The sequence below is a fragment of the Suillus clintonianus genome (genome assembly GCF_016758775.1).
Source record: "Suillus clintonianus strain FC179 chromosome Unknown DEU56scaffold_84, whole genome shotgun sequence".
NCBI classification, from domain to species: domain Eukaryota; kingdom Fungi; phylum Basidiomycota; class Agaricomycetes; order Boletales; family Suillaceae; genus Suillus; species Suillus clintonianus.
Genome location: NW_024539308.1, coordinates 112,475 through 130,253, shown reverse-complemented (window position 1 = coordinate 130,253; position 17,779 = coordinate 112,475). Strand labels below are relative to the sequence as shown.

Genomic DNA, 17,779 nt, shown 5'->3' with positions numbered 1-17,779 from the left:
TGCATTCACTATGTTGGCAGTGTGGGGAAACCAAAAGCCCTGGAAATTATCCAGAATCTTTACAGTAACCGCCAGTGAGGCGAAACGGTTGTGATATATCCCTGGCGATGTGAAAAACTCTACCGACTGTGGGCAATGATTAATGATTAATGATTACCGCAACCTTGTCGGGCACTTAAACTTCATTTCAAACACTGGTAAACTTTAAAGATTCTGAAAGAAGGAAGACGATCGTTCCTAATATATGAGGGAAACAACAAGTAATTTGGCAGAAGCAGAGATTGCTGGTAGGCTCCTGGTTGATTGTAACCAGTTGTTTAACTCGGAACACTTGTCTATACGCTCTCAAGACTATGATACACTTCAGACTGTTATTTGAAGTCTCCGTCAACAACAGGCAGCACGTTAACTGAGCTAGGAAGAATGCATGATGGAAGGCGGAAGGCTCTACATCAGTAGTAGTATATATATTGCACAGACATTCTATGAATCATACTTGAGTATCGGCCTTAGGCTCAAGACATTGACATTGAAGTCGGAGCACGACGGTGCACCACGGCAAGTAGATTTTCTGAGACTGCTCATGATGTTTGCCACTTCCACCGCCTTTGTGCGCGCATTGAGCAACCCTACAACATGACGTGGTCGCGCCCAGTTATCGGGCAGACGTTCTTCCCCGTACCACTGTGAAAGTGTGCTTGACGGGATGCGACCATTATCTTGCTTGAGAAGCAACCAACACAGAGCTGCTTCACCAGCCCCTATCTGGGAATGGATGGGGTCGAGTGGACGAGAGAGTTGGGCTTCGCGACATATGCGTACTTGTGCGAAGTCGTACAGACTCATGCCTCCTTGAGGATCTGCATGGCTTAAGAACGACTTGAGAAGTTCGGGGTCGACCTCAGTAGGTGCACGTTGTTGACCCGATGCATTTGCGTGAACGAGGGATGCATCGTGTTCAATTTTGTTGTGCATGGCCAGTGCGTCAAGGTCCAGACGTAAGGCGTGACCACAAAGTAGGACTCCTGCCAAGGAAAGAAAGGCTGCCAGGACGAAGGACAGGTTGTACACTTCTTGGACTGCGCATATTAGATGCCAAAGTCCAATGTTTTGTCCATTGCGTGGCCTGGTGGTGATGGAGTTTATTAGGTTTGGAACTGCTAGCAGGAACGAAAAAAAACCTACAAGTACCCATGATTTGCTAGGGTATTGAGCGCTGGGCAAGGAGAACGTCGATCGCCCGGAGTAGCGGGGATGAATGGATGTGCAGGTGGACAAGTCCAGTTTGAAGTTGACATTTCGAGCAGCGGGGTTACTCGGATTGATCCGGTGGCGTTGCCCCTGTGGCGTTAGCCTTTTTATACCATGGCGGACCCTCCTCGAAGTTCCTATACATGTGCGGGCAGATGACTGCGTCATGTAATTCAGTTGCAGCGAGTCTGAGACATCCGCGCACATCCATCCGCTATCAGTGAAACCAAAGTTGAAACTCCGCGGGGTTTCTATTTGGTTTTATTTATCAAGAGCTTTTGAAAATAATAGAACCAAATACTCCAAGGTGAACTTGGCGTCCACTCTGGAAGCTCATTGACACCAATAGACACCAATCTATTACCAGTGCCGTTAATTCTGGCGACCAGTATAGGATGCCGTCATTTCATCTGTCGTTATCAACCCTTATCCGACTTCCTTGTTGGTCTGACTCGTTGTTCTCCGAAGGCCCTCCGAATTTAAACTGTGTTGGCCCGCCATGTATAGCCCAGGTCTCGTCTGGACCGCCTCACTGTTGCCCCTCTCCGTATTCCTCGCTAGAACGGTTCCAATCCAAAACACCATTGTACCTGAAAACAACCGGTGGCTTTCATCGACCTGCAGCAGAGGAAAAGGCAACCATGCGTCGGTTTCAGTTTGCGTATTGTGGTTGCCAATGACTATTGATGTTGTTTGGGTGGGCCCTACCTGGGTGTGAACGTCGTGCTGTTGAATCAATGAATCATGGCGACTACAATCGTCGTGTCATATCGGCCGTCATTGGCAACTACGTGTATACCTCAGAATCAGACCCATGGATCGTTCGTTTCCGCATCAAGATTTGTTCAGATTTGTGTTCCGGTTTCTTAGTGAAGATGTTTGTGAAAGTGGTCCATTGTGGTGTAATCTATTAGTTACGTTGCTGTTTCAGCCTGCTCACTAATCACTAACTCCACATTTTAGATGTAAGGTGGACCAAGAGCTTCAAATAGAGTTAATTTATGGCAGAGAAGGGGAATGCGCAGAGACTCACCCTTCCGGAATACTCCAAGTGTAAATTCAACCACTAGGAGTAAAACACCACCTCCAGGTGCTAACCGGAGGACCTTCGGCAAGAAGCCCTTGTAAAGAGCTGCAGGGCCCTCCTCGCGCATGATGGTCATCAATCTGTTGCATTGTTCAGTATCTCCCTCGATAACGCAGGAAGAAACGTACGCAGGATATGTCCAATTATATTTTGGCACGACTCCGGGGACCTTGGCAGTACCCTGGATGCGAGACTTCACGACCTAAATTTAAACGTAGCGGTGTTATTGACCAGACTGAAAGACTGAATAGGAAAGCATACATCGAACCTGAGAGGCACATCAGTCTCACTTCACTGAGATTGCTGGATTACAACTCACGGGGTATTTATGAGGGTTCCGACGAAACCGCCTACACTTCCAGAAATGAAATTATTTAATAGCTGCCCTTGCTGCGTCTAAGCTAGGCGATGAGAAAAATACAACGATGTATTGCTGAACACGTGCCTCGGCTGGTGCCAACATGCTACGGACTTGATGAATGCATCCAAAATACCCACCATTCCACCAGAGGTGCCTGGTCTCTTAGGGTCAATAATCAGAGACGCTAGATTGTGGATTCATTAACCTCCAGAAAGTTGCCTCCATGCCGGCATAGAGACCAAGAGGACCTTCCTTCCTGAGGACCTGCTTGACCACATCAATGGGTCCAGCAAATGTACTAGTCTTATCTTGCAGCCTATTGACAAGGGTCAGAGAAAAGGAAGGGGGCGTATGATAACGATAGTCGTACTTAATCTTGACAAGTTCGAATGGAACGACAACGAAACTCTCTGTCGCACCAGCACTGCAACCTGTCAAGATAGAGAGTTGCTGTGTCATCTTAGACTCTCCGGATAAGCCCATGTAGGTCTTCCCCCAAAAATCGTTGGCAGCGCTGCGGCGGTAAGACAACACATGGGAATTCCTCATGAGAGCCTTGACTCACAACTTAACGGCACGCTTTGGCGCCTCGAGAAGAAGAGGAGGGACCAAGCCTATAAACCAAATTAAGGGATTCGTAACGAAGAGTGTAAGAGTATCCTTTACCTCGGTAAAGTCGGCCGAAACTGTGGAGGATATCAGCAGTGTAGTCGCGTGAGCATCATAATGTCATGACTTTACCCTTCTTCCCGCACTATGGACGATAGAGTGCCAACCATTCCATGCTTGGCCTTTCCGGTCTCAAGCTGCATGCGAGTTTTCACCTAGGGCATTCTCCGTCACCGACCCGAGAGTCATATGTACAGATATACTCACGACATCTAAGCTACGAGTGAGCGGGCGCCTTATAAGGTGAATGCGGCTCACCTAGAGGGTAAAACGTCAAAATCTCTGAGACACCAGCAATCGCGCCGGCGGCAAAATTCGCAATGAAAGGGAGTGCTGTGGTTTATTCTGTCAGCAAGAGTCTCCCGTACGGCGCCTACGATGCAAGTTGCCTAACTCACGTTTCCGCTGATCCGTGGCCATTATGGTTTGGGTTGAGAAGGATAAAGTTAAGGAGGAATAGAAAGAAACAGTTCAAGAGTCCGTTGACACAGTGTTGGACACGAGTCGGAGGTAAGACGCGAACAGAAGGCGGCACGCGCGGACGCCGACTACTAGTGTTTTTTGACAATCGGTTCAGCAGGCAGCTGTGACCATTAATGGGTGACATAGCGTGACATCTTGTGACCAAACCTTACTAAATGGACTTGACTCTCGAGTGCGCACTGCGCGTTTTACACATGCGAGCATGGTATACATCGCCTCCTGGCAAGAGTTTCAGGAAGCAGCTGAAAATCTCTACACAAATTCCCCGAACAAAGTTCGTCTTAGAGTCATTAATCACTGTTTGATGTTGATGATCTGCACACAGGCTCGATACTGTGTGAAGTGGAGATCATCAGAAGGCAAGCTCGTCCTAAAGATTACAGATGATACAACAGTGTGTCGCTATCTCATCCACGTCCGAGTCCACATCTCACTCGCACATCTCCGCAGTGCATAAAGTTCAAAACTTACTCCTCAATATTCCTCAATCGATTCGAAGCTCTGAATCTATCGTTGATGCAGAAAATGCAGAATAGACGCCCCACACCAATCGCACACGCCTTAGGTGCGCCCGATACCACTAAAGACGCAGACCAGGCACGCTCTTCGTCTCCATTAGTCCCACAACCTGCGGGTCCGGCAGCTGGAGGTGTTAAGAAGAAAAAGCCAAAGAAGAAAAAGTAATGGTAACAGCGCTAGGCGATTTCTGGTAAATCCGCCGCAATGACCCTGCTATCCTATCTTTGTCTGATAAGCGCCACTCCGTTCAATAGCAAAGTTTGGTGTAGCTCCCCCTCCTGGGATGGACAAACGTGCACAGTTATTATCAGAGTGAGACCAACGTTTGTAGATCTTATTTGACAATGTGCTGTTGATCGGGTGAATGCCCGAGCGATCTTGAATCGTTGATCCGTTGATCAAGCTACATTGTCCTTGTACAAAAGGTACAATCATAGGTAAGTGATCTATATGGAAACGATGGAGATAGGCATACAACGTCTAGCTTCGGTCTCGCACAGGCTTGCTCAGATTGTAAGTTACTAATTAAACAACGGTGCATTGTACCCAGTGCTAGCCCTGATCTACCAAATTGTTGATAGTGTTAGATGGCGATGGCGATGTAACTGATTAATGCCCGCGATTTGTGCAGCCAGCATGTACTGACGTATGTAGAAGGTGATAGCCTGAATAAAAGCCTAATTAACGATATTCGGATAATATCAAAACCCCGGTCACAGACATTCGTCATATAATGCACCGTCCTGGAGACGTCTATCTAAATGAGTGATCAGACGGATCGTAAATGCGGTGCAGCGGAGACTGTTCCGAGAGACAGTGATCGGAGAAAGAACGACGCCGACACCCCGAAACACTATGTCAGTATCAGGCATATAAGGAGAGCATGTTGCAAGACCAAATCTTGTTGGATCCCAAAGAAGAAGAGTTATCGTACTCGAGTGATGTGTAACAGATTAATGAGCTGCTAGTGAATGCGCAGTAAAGAGGAGTATTCGCAGGGTCCGGCTTGAGAGTAATTATCCGATATGATTGTGAATCCAACTCATTGTCGTTAATAGAAGAAGTGCTGTGTCCCGAGGTTACGTACCAGTACAAAAACAAATCGCTTTAACCCAAAGAAACACGAATCCTAATTGAGACCCAACGGACAACTTGCAGACATTGCCATTCAGGTCGTGGACGTACGGGACAGGGCTTCGTGATATAGAACCTGACGGATTGTTCATCAGAAACTGAGACTGATTGACAGTCAGTGAGAACGGCGAGGCGAAACAAAGTGCAAATAGACAAACGGAGACTGGAACTTGATGAGCCACAATTTTGCAAGTAATGCGGAACAAATAGGCATGTAGTCGATGAGGTTGTGGCCGATTATACAATCTGTAAAGAGCGGGAACGGAATCGAGAGGGCCGATACGCGAGACGTGAGCGTTGATGCAAAGTCGGGTAAGCATAAAGCTGGCGCAAAATCGCAAGATAACATGCAAAAAGAGATAGAGTAGAACACAGGAGTCTCCAGAGACACCATCGCAAGGCGATAATACTTAGGTGCAGGACAGCAGCCTCCCCGGCGGGAGAAGAGGCTTATCGAAGTTCGGAACCAGGACTTAAGTGACATATGTCACCGACGCGAAGTTCTTATAGCCAAGAACATACCGTGTACCTCCTTCAGTGATACGGGTCTCCTTTCCCGAAAGTCTAAGAATGGTGCAGCCGGTGCAGGGTTCAATGATTGCGATGGCTAAGTCGCACATGCATGTCAGTGCATGTTTTGAAGGACCGACAGTGTCCGACGCGACTGTATTGGTCCAGCTGGGGCTGACTACAGCTGATCTTAAATATGTGTACATAAATGATGTCTTGTTACTGCGGCACTGTCGTTGGCATCGACAACACCCTTCCGAGTCCAGATACTAAGCATTCGACGCTGCACATCTGCGTCGGTTCTATGCGCATTGCGAACGTCTCAAACTATCGGGAAAACCTCAAATACACAAGTTCGGGATTGCAACCAACCCTCGCCGCAGTGTACAAGTCGAATGTATCGTATTGAGAGGACATCGAGCTCATAAAGGGGACCGACCTCTTTTCTGTCTTTAGTGCGAGCGGTAAGCTGTATAGTCGTATTCTCATTCCGATATGCCTTCATCTCCATCCCCGCCAACAGTTTTTGTTCCGCTACTTGGTCTTCTGACTTCAAATTGCATTGCTCATGGCACTTCGGCGGTACACAGCATCAATCGATGGTACCATCCCAGTCCCTGCACTCCTCTATGACGATGAAGAGGTTCTAGCATCCCAGGATAACGTAGGCATATATGATGGGTACGTTTACTTTCTGACTTTGACCTGGTGCACTGGCTTCTGTGTTCATGCCGCCGATTAACAGCCTACAGAAAGCTCCTGACTACCAGTCAGGTTCTGTTCACGTCTCGACGCATCGCCTATTCTTCGTTCATTCGCAGAACCCTACATCGTATTCTTTTACTATGGATCTACTTCATGTGATACGGACGAATTATTACGCTGGTTTGTTCAAATCTTCACCAAAGGTCTCCTTATTCCTCGACGTCGATACTGCCTTACCTTTGAACGCAACGTCCGGGCAGCAAACAGAAGTATTCGAGAGCTGGGAATGCGAAGTCTGCAGCCATCGCAACCCTCCAGGTTTGAGCCCAACCGCAGCTCGAATATGTGCTCTATGTGGCGTGCCGCGCAGCGCTTTTGCGGGGTCAACAGCGCCGGAGCCATTATCTCAAAGTAAATCCTTGCTCCCCTCCCTTCCCGAGTCTCCATACACCTCTCTGTCTTCCTCGAGTTCTCCAGGGCCTCTATCTCCTCCATCAACGAATGATGATCCCGATGAAATTGCGTGTCCTGCATGTACCTTTCTTAATCACCCGTCTTTGCGTGTCTGCGAAATATGCACGACGCCGCTTCCCACTATTGAACATGCCGGGAGTATGAGGGCAAAATCCGCCCCCTCCACTCGACCAGTATCACCCGTAGGAGACAGCCTCGATCCTGCGAATCTCCTCATCAAACTAAGCTTCCGCAAAGGCGGCGACAAACCATTTTACAACGTGCTCAGGCGTGCCATTAAATCTCAGGCTTGGGAGGCAAGCACGCCGTTCTTCCAAGACAATCTAACTAATCGCGTATCCCAATAATTAGGGCAAACGGATTGGTCATTCCGGGAGAAGCGGGACTTCTAGCCTCGCCGTCACAAACCCTGAACATGGGCCCACACCCGTTGCCATGCGTCCTTCTGGAATAGGTGGGGAATACAACTCCATTTGTTGGTACCGCCGGCACTGACTTGTATTTGTTTACTGGTTCTTAAGATGGAATCCTGCGTAATGTAGAAGCTTCGGCCCAGAATACACAAACAGATCTAAATGATGCCCTGAAAGACTTAGAAGGCATAATGATGAAAGCAAAGGATCTCGTTCACCTCGCGGGGGAGCTGAACGAGAAACTTACTGCATGCTCTACGACTACGACTTCAACGCTTGGTTCTCCATTTTCGACGAATTCTTCGTCGTCAACCCCAGGCACCCAAACACCAAGTTTATTTTCAACTACCGCACTTGTCCCCTCAACGGAGCCCGAAGAAGCCAAATTTATACGTTCTTCACTTGCGCAGCTGGGTTTACAAATGTCTAATGCTCCCGTCACGCTAGACATGATCAGGGACGAAAGAAAGTGGGTAGAAGAATTGGCACGGGAACTGGCGGGGGTGTTGCAAGGGTCGCCGGATGATATCCCCAGTCAGAAATCAGTCGGAATTATGAAAGAACGAGGGATTGTTGGACTAGATGAGGTTTGGGGCGGATGGAATCGCGCGAGAGGCGTAGGTAAGGAAACCTTCTTTTGTGACACCGCCCAAGTGAGCTCCTGAACACATTTTGCGCAGCTCTAATTCCGCCATCCACTTTTCTTCAAGTTCTTCCCCATCTTCCGGCATACACAACACCGCCTATCCGCAGCAGAGTGTTTAAATCAGGCTTATCCGTCCTCCACATGCCCCCATACACCCACGCTTCGTTCACGGCCCGAATAGTTGGCTATCTTGCCATGTCTGGTATGATGACGACAAGTCAGGTCGCCCAAGAAGAGAATATTACGATCGGACTTGCAGATGAAATGATCGCTGCTATTGAAGCTGATGGTGTGATTTGCCGGGATGATGAAAGATCGGCAATCAAAGGGGGCGGGAGTGGGACTGCATCAGAAGTTAGGTGGTCGAGGAACTTCTTTCTGGAATATGTTTGGGATGGCCAGCTGTGAAGATGCTTACTTCAAAGTTTGCAGCTAGTGCCGTACGGATTTCTCAATAGGACCTCAGGCGAGTTGTTGGTGGGTGTTGGTTGGCAAGATGCTGCGGACCCATTCTAAGAAAACACTCGGGGAGCTCGGATACTCAGGGTAAAGAATACTCGCACGCGACGCTAGCTCCAACGACGCACACAATTGACAATAGTTAACAATGGAAGCCCTAGATAACGTTGCTTGATTTGCGAGCGAAGAACTCGACTTCTGGTCCAATTTTCGGGCTCACAATCAATGAAATGAATTTTCCCGGTTCAGGCGTGTTTGGCAAGAGCTTTAGAACCAAACAAACGCCCGATCGATCGACCGATCACCTATTTAGGCGCTTCAATATCACAATAACAACATCAAAAGGCCACTACACCTGGTTCGGTACAGGACTGCTGCTGCTGCGAGACATGCATTGCAGGGCAGGCAAGCGGATCCTTTTTGTCCTAGGAAATTACCGATTGTCTCGCAGCTTACGTGTATGTTATTTCTGAACCTGAATTTATGGTCATCCCGTAAACTAAGGACTCGACAGAGCAGACAGGCCCCGGTGTTCTGACGAGAACTGAAAATTGAAGGTTATGCTTCCGGCTCACCATTACCGACTGGTCATTTTTTGATACGCGCGACTTATTACAAGCCATCCCGGCGACATCGGTCAAGATTCTCTTAGCATTCCGAGTCGGTGATGTGTCTTTTCCGCTGCTTTCATACCACGAGGACACCTATTAACAAGTCGAGTGCCTCGTTTGCTGGCGGATTTCATTGACATGGCGAGCCGGGCCGTTGTAGGTGTGATCGTAGCCCTCAGCAGCAGGACGCAGCCTCACAGGTAAGAACAGCACGTGTTTTGTGTGCGCAGTAGCAATCCATACTTATGATGATTTCAGGGAAGTTGTATCCCTGAGGAAAATAACTCCTTTTGCTCCTGTTATTCGTCGGGCAACGTAAATGTGTATGCGTGCACAGAAAGCGGTGTCTTCTACTAGTAGTGATTTCCATTCTCCACTCCCCGGCGGAACGAAGTTTAACAAAACGAGGCCCCCCCAATTGATGCGCCCAAAGTTTCGACATTTGGATCTACTCATTTCTGCAGTGATATCCGCATATGTATGGTTCCCCACTGCTCAGGCCCAAACATGGCTGCCGCGGCGTCGAGATCATTTCGACAGATAATTCCTTTCAGGTTTGTAACTACCGAGTAAATTTCGGTTCTGAACTCACGCTCGTTAACAAACAGGCACGGCATGATTATCACCAGTGGCGTAATGATCATCTTTCGTCCAGTTTGCCGCCGGCCCCCGCGGATTGAGGCGAAAAGTCAGTTCGAAATAAGTGCTTGACTTCGGTATTTACTCTATTCAGCACCTTTGTGGGTCAACGTCTGTTCTCGGGCTTGAATACAATAATGGGTGGCGCATAGGCAGTACGTTGCTCATTACACCCACATTCGATGTGATGCACTGATATCAATGGTTATGCTCGACAAAGTCAGTTTGATGCCACACGCATCTTGTTGTACTTAGAGTTCTCTCGTACTTGAGAGTTTCGCAATGGTAGATGAACAAAAGTCCCGTGAAATGCAGAAGCACGGCATCCACAAGATGCTTCAGAGATGGTGGCGGGCCCACAGTAGAACTTTTTTTGAAAGAGTTCGGAATGACGCGATGATCAAGGTGATCGGACCGCTAATAGACTTGGGTCGGAATCATGCCTTGATAGGGTCAATCCGGGGCCCATGAAGGTATCCGGATTGTAGGTTATGGATTAATTAGCGGTGCTAAAGGATCAAAAATTGCATGTGCGTAGGTTAACTATTCTGTTTCATATACAACGGGAACTCACATGGAAAGGGAGATCGCGCATCACAGCATGATGAAGATGATCATCCCGCGAAGGCGGCTAGCTGTGAATGCGATCAAATCCGATGAAGGAGGTTCAGGTTCATCAGTCCATGCGCATCCGCATCAGCCTAGCCTGTCGATGACCCACCGCATCTCAAGAGCTTATCAAAGTAACACGACTAGTTCGGGGGTTACGAGATAGCTCCGCGGTATAATTAGGAAAACTTCGTGATCTTAAGATTCAGAACACTGCCATATTAACGTTTGTCCCATGTACGTATGTTCGAAAGCGCTCTTGGAGGAGTTCAGAAATTCGCCGGGAGTATGCTGGGTTGGTTGTCCATGTATCCAAGGCAGGATAAGGCTGTGGAAGGATTTAAAAATGGATGATTAAGTAATCAACACATGTATTGGAACCCCGGCATCTTGACCAAGTAGGTATGCATCAGCATACCGTACGGCGTCAAGACCCTTTCCAATGGCGGATGACCCAAACGAACGATTGCATCCAATATGATTTCATTTCTAGGACCGGCCCATCTCCGTATTTTTATATCATTCTTGATATATAATAATTCTTCCGGTGCACACGCAAATGGATCACCCTCCTCCCTTTATAACTACATACAACCTTACTTTTCATCTAATCGGTCATCGCATCCATCCTCCCTCCTCCAGCTTTTCTCTCTAGTGCGTATCATTGCATTCAACCCAAACCTTTGTCGCTCATCATCGTACAGGTCGTCTGTCTTACTCTTTTCACCTCCTCACGACACCTTCACTGAAAGCAGTGATCTCATGGACCCTTATCTACCAACCTTTGATTCTTCACCTGATACAGGCGCCCCAGGGTTTGGTTCATCATCCAACTCTGCATCTTCTTCTCCTTCTCTCTTGAACGACTACCCCAATGCCCATCTAATGCAAGCGCCTGATCGGCGCGTAACGAATTCTATCTCTCTGACATCAGGAGGATCCCCCACAATGCATAGCAATCGACGAACAACAGCCTCCTACCAATCCCGTCAGCCTCACATTACTGATCGTAACTCTGCCCACTCTCAATCTGCATTCGTCCCTCGCTTCAACCCATCAGCTACTGGGTTAAGTACATGCAAAAATTTGACAAGGCATTTGACCGTGCAGGAGCAAGAAAATCTCCTCCAAATGGATGAACTCAAGTTCTTTCTCGCTACTGCTCCTTCCCGGTGGTCCTCGACCCCTTCAGGTTTAGCAAAAAATAATTCATTTCCCATGGCTTCCTCTGGCCACCCAGCCTCATCACATCCATCTATGAACCGGTTCCTCCTTCCTTCTTCGGAATATATTACCTGTGTTTCGTGGAATAATCGCTACCACATAACCGGCACAGACATTGTTCGAGCCCTTGTTTTCCGCTTCGAGGCATTTGGAAGACCCGTCAAAAACATGAAAAAATTCGAGGAAGGTATCTTTAGCGATCTGCGAAATCTAAAGCCTGGTGTCGATGCTTGCTTGGAAGAACCCAAGGTTAGTGTTATCCGGATGTTCCCATGATGCATCATCTCATGTACACACTAGTCGCCATTTCTTGATCTTCTTTTCAAATACCAGTGCATACGCACTCAGAAAAAGCAAAAGGTGTTCTACTGGTACGTCCTCTCCCCATATTGTCCTGAAATTTGTGGCTCACTTTCATCCAAAGGTTCTCGGTCCCTCATGATCGCCTTTTCCTTGATGCCCTCGAACGCGATCTCAAACGCGAGAAGATGGACTTGGAACCAACTACCGTCATCATGGGTGAACCTGCCCTCTCGTTTACGTACGAGCCACAGCGCAGCCTGTATGAACAATTCAGCAAGGCGCAGAGCACCATGGAAGCCGATGGCGACGTCATCAACGATTTTGACGTTTCTCAAATGAATGCGAAATGTGACACAAACGGATCAGCACCAACCGTTTCACGTGCGGGGGCGATGCACAACTCTAACTCGGGGGAGTTGCATCTTAGTAACAGTCGTATTGATGGCGGAGGCGTCACGCATCTTCCCTCAGCACTGCATGGTCCCAATATGGCGTACCTGCCCCTTTCTATTTTTGAAGGTTCTCCCACCTATAAACAACGTCGCAAAAAACTGGTCAGCAGAGTCGATGCATTAAAGCTCAGTGACTCAGAAGAGTCACACAGTCACGCATACGAGGTCGGCGTTGGCTATGGACTTGATGATTCCGGCATGACAGCCGCCGATATGTTCACCTCCCAAGCGAGAGGTGAACAAGATCCTAGCGTGAGACGAGTCAAGGCTATGATTCAAGCGGATAACGCGATCTGGTCCAATACACCGCAACTCGCTTCAGGGCAGACTTCTGTCACCCTGCCAAACGGATCAGGCTTCGGGCGGTCATCAAACAAACACCCGTCATCGCAATCCCATCTCCATCCTATTACGGAGGGTTCCTCATTATCTTCGTTCCCTTCGGGTGTAGACGGCCATCACGCCACCAACGGATTGACGCTCACTTCGAAGGTGTATGTTTGCCCCCTCTATTCCTGTGGCCGCTTGTTCAAGCGCATGGAGCACCTAAAGAGGCACGTACGGACTCACACCATGGAACGCCCATTTGTGTGTGACCGTTGCAAGAAGCGGTTCTCTCGATCGGACAACCTCAACCAGCATCTTCGCATACACGCACGGACTGAAGGGTCTGATACAGCTTCCGCTGATCCGTGCGATGATGAGATGGAAAACGAGGAAGCAGACGAAGGCGACGTTGCCTTTGCTGCGGCTCTCTCCTTTGCAGAGGGTGGCTTACAGGACATGGAGACGTGTGTATTGGAACTGCGAGGCCAGGTCCAAGATGTGCAAGGCGACGAAGAGGGCCTAGTCGCACTGTCTGGTGTCGTCTCCCCCGTTATGGATACCGATGCCACCTCAGATGGTGGGCTCGGTAACAGTTATTTTCTGCAAAGCGGTACTGGGAACCACGCCGGGTACGTTGAGTCGTCGGAGACCTGGGCCAGTCCCTTCATGAATTCTCCGTCGATGAACGGGGAACCGATCATGTCGTCTCTCTCAGGTCCGTCTCAAAGACAGGATTTTGCCCTGGACAACATGTCCCTCCATATAGCACCCTCTGAGATCGGACCTCATAGACGTCATAGAAGCGCGACTCCATCTCTCATGCGCTCGCATTCTGCATCCAGCAGTTCTAGCCGACACCACTACCACCCCTATGCATTATCATCTCATTCACGCCCTAGTTCATGTCACTCCAGCCCATCCACTCTCTCAGAATCTCTTGAAAATTCCGCAGTTTCATCACATGCTATGTCTCGTGAGGCCTTTAGGGCATCACAGCCGCGTTCATTCTCAGCGCCTTCCTTCAGTACCGGCCAAGAATTACAAGGAGGGCTGGACATCGGCGGCCTCAATTTTGACGGCATCTTCTCAAATCACATGTCGCTATTCCCAGAACCCAGCTTCGACCTGTCACAGGCGTACTCCGAGCCCACATACGAATCAAGCTTGCTGTCAATCTAAACTTGTTCGAGTTGGAATACAGTATACCTCTCTTGTGTTAATTCGATCTTGTTCATCTTGCTAGCCCTAATTGTATCGATAATCTATTTATCACCCGCAACCTAGTACATACTATACCACCAGTGATTGTTTTCGGGTCTTGTGGACTTGGTTGTGCAGGTCACTATTGGGTTCTCTCCCCGCTTACGACACCGAGCCTCACGTGTTGCCATTTTCTTGTATCAACATATCACATATTGTTTCTTGTTACAAGTCTCCCCGAGCTCGGTGACACATCGGTCCTGCTCGGAAAGGATCTATATGCATGGAGCTACGCGTAATTTTTTTGTTTGTATATTAACGGGATTCTGCCATGTATATGTCAATACAATTGACCAAGCTACGCCTCGGAACTTAATTGGGGGGGCCCAGCTGATGCGCTCATTTGACGAAATGGATCAAGTGAGTTTATGCGCCGCTCCATTTTGAAGAAGGTACCCACTGCTGACTAATTATCGACACACATACGCCGCTGACATAGGGAACCTTCTTGATGACGAACGACGTCGACTAGAATTTGTACATATACGACATTCCGAAGATGTTCACTGGATTCAAGCGGTCACTGGTGAGTCCCCGGATTTCCCAGAAGCTAACTTATGCAAACTGAACTGATAATCAAACCATAGCCCCAAATCTCCATCTTGTGTGCATCATCTGTCATCCGTGAGGAAACCTTATGAGAGCTGAATATATCCTTTCCATACAGTCACCATCCGTCATCGCCACCATCAATCCAGGCCCTCGCGCTGCTGCGGAATGCCCTCGACTCGCCTTATCCCCCTGGGAAGCAATCTGCATCCCCTCTTGAGTTTGATCTAGAAGTCGTCGAAACGAAACCTCCGACGGCCGATCAGCTGAAGACCATTCTCTCGTACATTACCCCGCTGAGATCGACTGCTCCCCCTGCGTTATCTACCTTTTTATCTGCGCATCCTGCATCGCCTGGACCGGGCGAAGAGCCGAAGAGCGTGAAAGGAATCGTGAGTCTTGCGGAGCAAAATCCGAATGTGTTTAAATGGCCTGTTGTTGTGGACTGGATCGGTGGCCGTGCTAGTGTAGGGGACGTGGAGGGCGTGAAAGCGATATTGGAGGCCATCAGGCAACAGAGAGATGGGGAAGTGAAACAGGATGAGGTGGATCAGCCTAAAGGCTGGTTCTCATGAACGGTTTGGGGTCTGGACGGGAAACTGACATGTCTTGGCGCACATATCGTCTCGAGTTGCAATGGCTATATTACAGGTGCTGCAGCTGCATGACGGGAGGAATGGCGTGTTTGGTATAAGTATATAGTGACCGTTCATATGGTAAGGTGGCAAACATATGTAGCATATGCATAAGTGATCCGCAAGAGAAATTACTGGTTAGTTGATATACCCCATCGCCCCCCTGCATCCTCCGTCCAACTATGAGCGCTTTCTATATGTGACATCCGCCACCTCCAATGACTGCTGACCTGGGAACGCAGAGGCTGTAGAGGTGGCAATCGATTGACCGCCGCCGCCGACACCGATTGAGGTTAGACCACCTGTGGTGTCAGATGAGGTTGCAGAGATTGCAGATTTACTTCCTGAGGTTGTAGAGGTTGTAGAGTTACTTTCTGAGGTTGCATTCTGAGGAGGGGCGGCGCTGTTATTTGAGCTGAGCTTCCCAGCAGTCCCACCGACGGCACCACCAACCACAGCACCGACAACGACAACGGCGATAACGAACATGATAATTTTGCCATTGCGACTTCGCCAGAAAGATTGGGTGGGATGCGTGGCAGGGACAACTTTTTCCCTCGTCAATGAACTGCTTTCGACATCTGTATCACCAGCAATTATTGGTGGAGGTTTGAATAGTTGGGTAGATGTGGGGCGGGTAGGACGGTCATCGAGTAAATCGACGTTGTAACCTTCCTATGTAGCAAACACGTTTTAGTTAGCGACGAATTGGGACGCATGTCTTGTACTGCACACCTGCCTCTGTGCCCTCGTCGCTGCGGGGGCTTTATCTAGTAGGTTCTGGTCGTATGCTCCTTGCTCAGACGACATGGTGCTTGTGGGGGGGACGTTGATGATAGCGGGAGGTCACATAGACAATAGGCGCCTGCAGTTCGCTTGCAATAAGCTGAACAGCCTCGCTGCGTGCCTGTTGACAAGCGGAGTTACATACTGGTAACTTGCTATACTGGCGGCGCTCCGCTAAGCCTGTCCAAACCCTGACCTTGGCTTGCAAATTGCAATGAACGTCGACAAGCAATACACTCGAGTCTCAACCGACGGACAGCCAAATACTCCAGGTGTTTCGTAGGTAATGCACATGCACACTGCACAGCGAGGAATCCTTGAACTTTGTCGAAAAAAAAAACAGATTCCCTGACGTGGCCCAATACGTATACAGCCATGTTGGATTACGGGACCCTGAAAGCGGACGGAGCGCTGAGATTCAGGCCACTGGCAGGGTTCATCATTAAGACACACCCCGGCGAGACCTGGCATTGTCTAGTCTAAATCGACAGCCCACCACTGCCTGTCCATGATATTTACTCGGACATCCTTCCAGTTACTTGGATTGCTGTTTCATTGTTGAATCACAATGTCAAAACTTCGGAAGTTCATCGAACGAAAATGAGGAGCAAATTAATTATCCACCTACTCACTGCCAATGTACACAATCCAAGGGTGCTATTCCCGACTCCCACGATTAGTGGGGGAGGATTCTGTCGGGCAGGGAATGGTCATTTGTCCTACTAAAAATTCTGTGGGAAGCTTGATGACAGCAAACATAGTGTTGTTGAAAACAAGTACCGGTCTCCGGTGGTCGATGCAAGCGCAGTGTCCAAATGTCCGAAAGGCTGTTAGTGCGAGAATGTTGCCGGTGATCATCATGATGAGGAAAATCACCAGCTAAAGAAAACCTGATTGTGCCGTCATCTGGTGTCAAGACTCGACAAGAAGAGAACAACAGTGCGGTGAGACTCGGTTAAGTATGTCTGATCTGTGATATCGTCGGCAATGATGGATGTTGATAACGACCTGTAGTGGCAGCGACGTGATATCGACAGCTCATCGTGCACCAGCCTGAGATGATTGGATGCGAGCATAAAGAACAGTCGAGCGAATACAGAAGCGCACCAGGTAAGTAATCTTGCAATCCTTACGGAAAGCCCCACCGGCACCGGGTACCTGCAACGACAGCAGTATGATTTCGTCGAGACCGGCCCTCGGTGTTCACAAGCCATCAGCGCTCATCAGCGAGCGAGGACTCCGTAATGGCCCCCAATGGTAAACGTTGAATTCAAGTACGCCCGCCGGGAGCTGGCCCAGTCACGTGACAGTGCACAGTGAATGATTGATAGTTCGCAAATCGGAAAGACTGTGCCCGGATCTAGGAAATAGAATAAAGGCGCAGTGAGAATGAAAGCCCACGCTTCATTACCTCGGACAGTATTTATGCTGAATATGGGAAGTTGGAACTCAGGTAAGCCAACGGCCTTACAGAGGGGTTCACACTCATCGGGGTGCCCGTCTGCTACTATGGGTCCACTAAATGATATCAATATTACGGTGCTATACTACTCTAAGCAAGTCAATGAGTCTCAGTTGAGTCAACAGTGGTCCGTGGCTTTAGTAAACTCAACTACTATCTGGTCAAGTATCTGACTCCGCGGAGGATGCATCGGGTGTGAAGAGGAAATACC

At 48.8% G+C, this 17,779-nt stretch overlaps 7 protein-coding genes across 7 annotated transcripts; 4 read left to right on the top strand and 3 right to left on the bottom strand.

The window, feature by feature from the left end:
• Positions 1–209: 209 nt before the first annotated feature.
• Positions 210–1,467, bottom strand: DEU56DRAFT_892358 (Chloroperoxidase). Its single transcript, XM_041356316.1, has 2 exons — positions 1,186–1,467; positions 210–1,126 (listed from the first exon to the last, which is right to left on the bottom strand). The coding sequence occupies exons 1-2, from the start codon at positions 1,296–1,298 to the stop codon at positions 484–486; spliced, it is 756 nt and encodes a 251-aa protein (XP_041204716.1). The 5' UTR covers positions 1,299–1,467; the 3' UTR covers positions 210–483.
• A 743-nt stretch (positions 1,468–2,210) lies between these two features.
• DEU56DRAFT_873039 (mitochondrial carrier) lies at positions 2,211–3,788 on the bottom strand (the record flags this gene model as incomplete). Its single annotated transcript, XM_041355829.1, has 14 exons — positions 2,211–2,233; positions 2,285–2,418; positions 2,467–2,540; positions 2,629–2,632; positions 2,658–2,734; positions 2,784–2,853; positions 2,905–3,015; positions 3,070–3,213; positions 3,265–3,313; positions 3,366–3,385; positions 3,441–3,523; positions 3,576–3,580; positions 3,627–3,701; positions 3,767–3,788. The coding sequence occupies 14 exons, from the start codon at positions 3,786–3,788 to the stop codon at positions 2,211–2,213; spliced, it is 891 nt and encodes a 296-aa protein (XP_041204715.1).
• A 215-nt stretch (positions 3,789–4,003) lies between these two features.
• On the top strand, positions 4,004–4,973 carry DEU56DRAFT_824219 (signal recognition particle SRP9 SRP14 subunit). The gene is made up of 3 exons (XM_041354239.1): positions 4,004–4,125; positions 4,177–4,245; positions 4,302–4,973. Exons 1-3 carry the CDS (start codon positions 4,054–4,056, stop codon positions 4,533–4,535), a joined length of 375 nt encoding a protein of 124 aa, XP_041204714.1. The 5' UTR covers positions 4,004–4,053; the 3' UTR covers positions 4,536–4,973.
• A 1,609-nt stretch (positions 4,974–6,582) lies between these two features.
• Positions 6,583–8,660, top strand: DEU56DRAFT_743526 (EAP30/Vps36 family-domain-containing protein; the record flags this gene model as incomplete). The annotated part of the gene is given in 5 exon segments (XM_041349014.1): positions 6,583–6,695; positions 6,760–7,528; positions 7,545–7,647; positions 7,715–8,227; positions 8,287–8,660. The coding sequence occupies 5 exon segments, from the start codon at positions 6,583–6,585 to the stop codon at positions 8,658–8,660; spliced, it is 1,872 nt and encodes a 623-aa protein (XP_041204713.1).
• A 2,282-nt stretch (positions 8,661–10,942) lies between these two features.
• Positions 10,943–14,487, top strand: DEU56DRAFT_564190 (STE-12 alpha). Its single transcript, XM_041346832.1, has 4 exons — positions 10,943–11,224; positions 11,275–12,043; positions 12,095–12,165; positions 12,219–14,487. The coding sequence occupies exons 2-4, from the start codon at positions 11,333–11,335 to the stop codon at positions 14,053–14,055; spliced, it is 2,619 nt and encodes an 872-aa protein (XP_041204712.1). The 5' UTR covers positions 10,943–11,224; positions 11,275–11,332; the 3' UTR covers positions 14,056–14,487.
• Positions 14,300–15,380, top strand: DEU56DRAFT_564203 (uncharacterized protein). The gene is made up of 4 exons (XM_041346833.1): positions 14,300–14,496; positions 14,576–14,662; positions 14,724–14,740; positions 14,804–15,380. The coding sequence occupies exons 2-4, from the start codon at positions 14,636–14,638 to the stop codon at positions 15,258–15,260; spliced, it is 501 nt and encodes a 166-aa protein (XP_041204711.1). The 5' UTR covers positions 14,300–14,496; positions 14,576–14,635; the 3' UTR covers positions 15,261–15,380.
• Positions 15,347–16,413, bottom strand: DEU56DRAFT_564681 (uncharacterized protein). Its single transcript, XM_041346834.1, has 2 exons — positions 16,056–16,413; positions 15,347–15,995 (listed from the first exon to the last, which is right to left on the bottom strand). Exons 1-2 carry the CDS (start codon positions 16,128–16,130, stop codon positions 15,501–15,503), a joined length of 570 nt encoding a protein of 189 aa, XP_041204710.1. The 5' UTR covers positions 16,131–16,413; the 3' UTR covers positions 15,347–15,500.
• Positions 16,414–17,779: the final 1,366 nt, after the last annotated feature.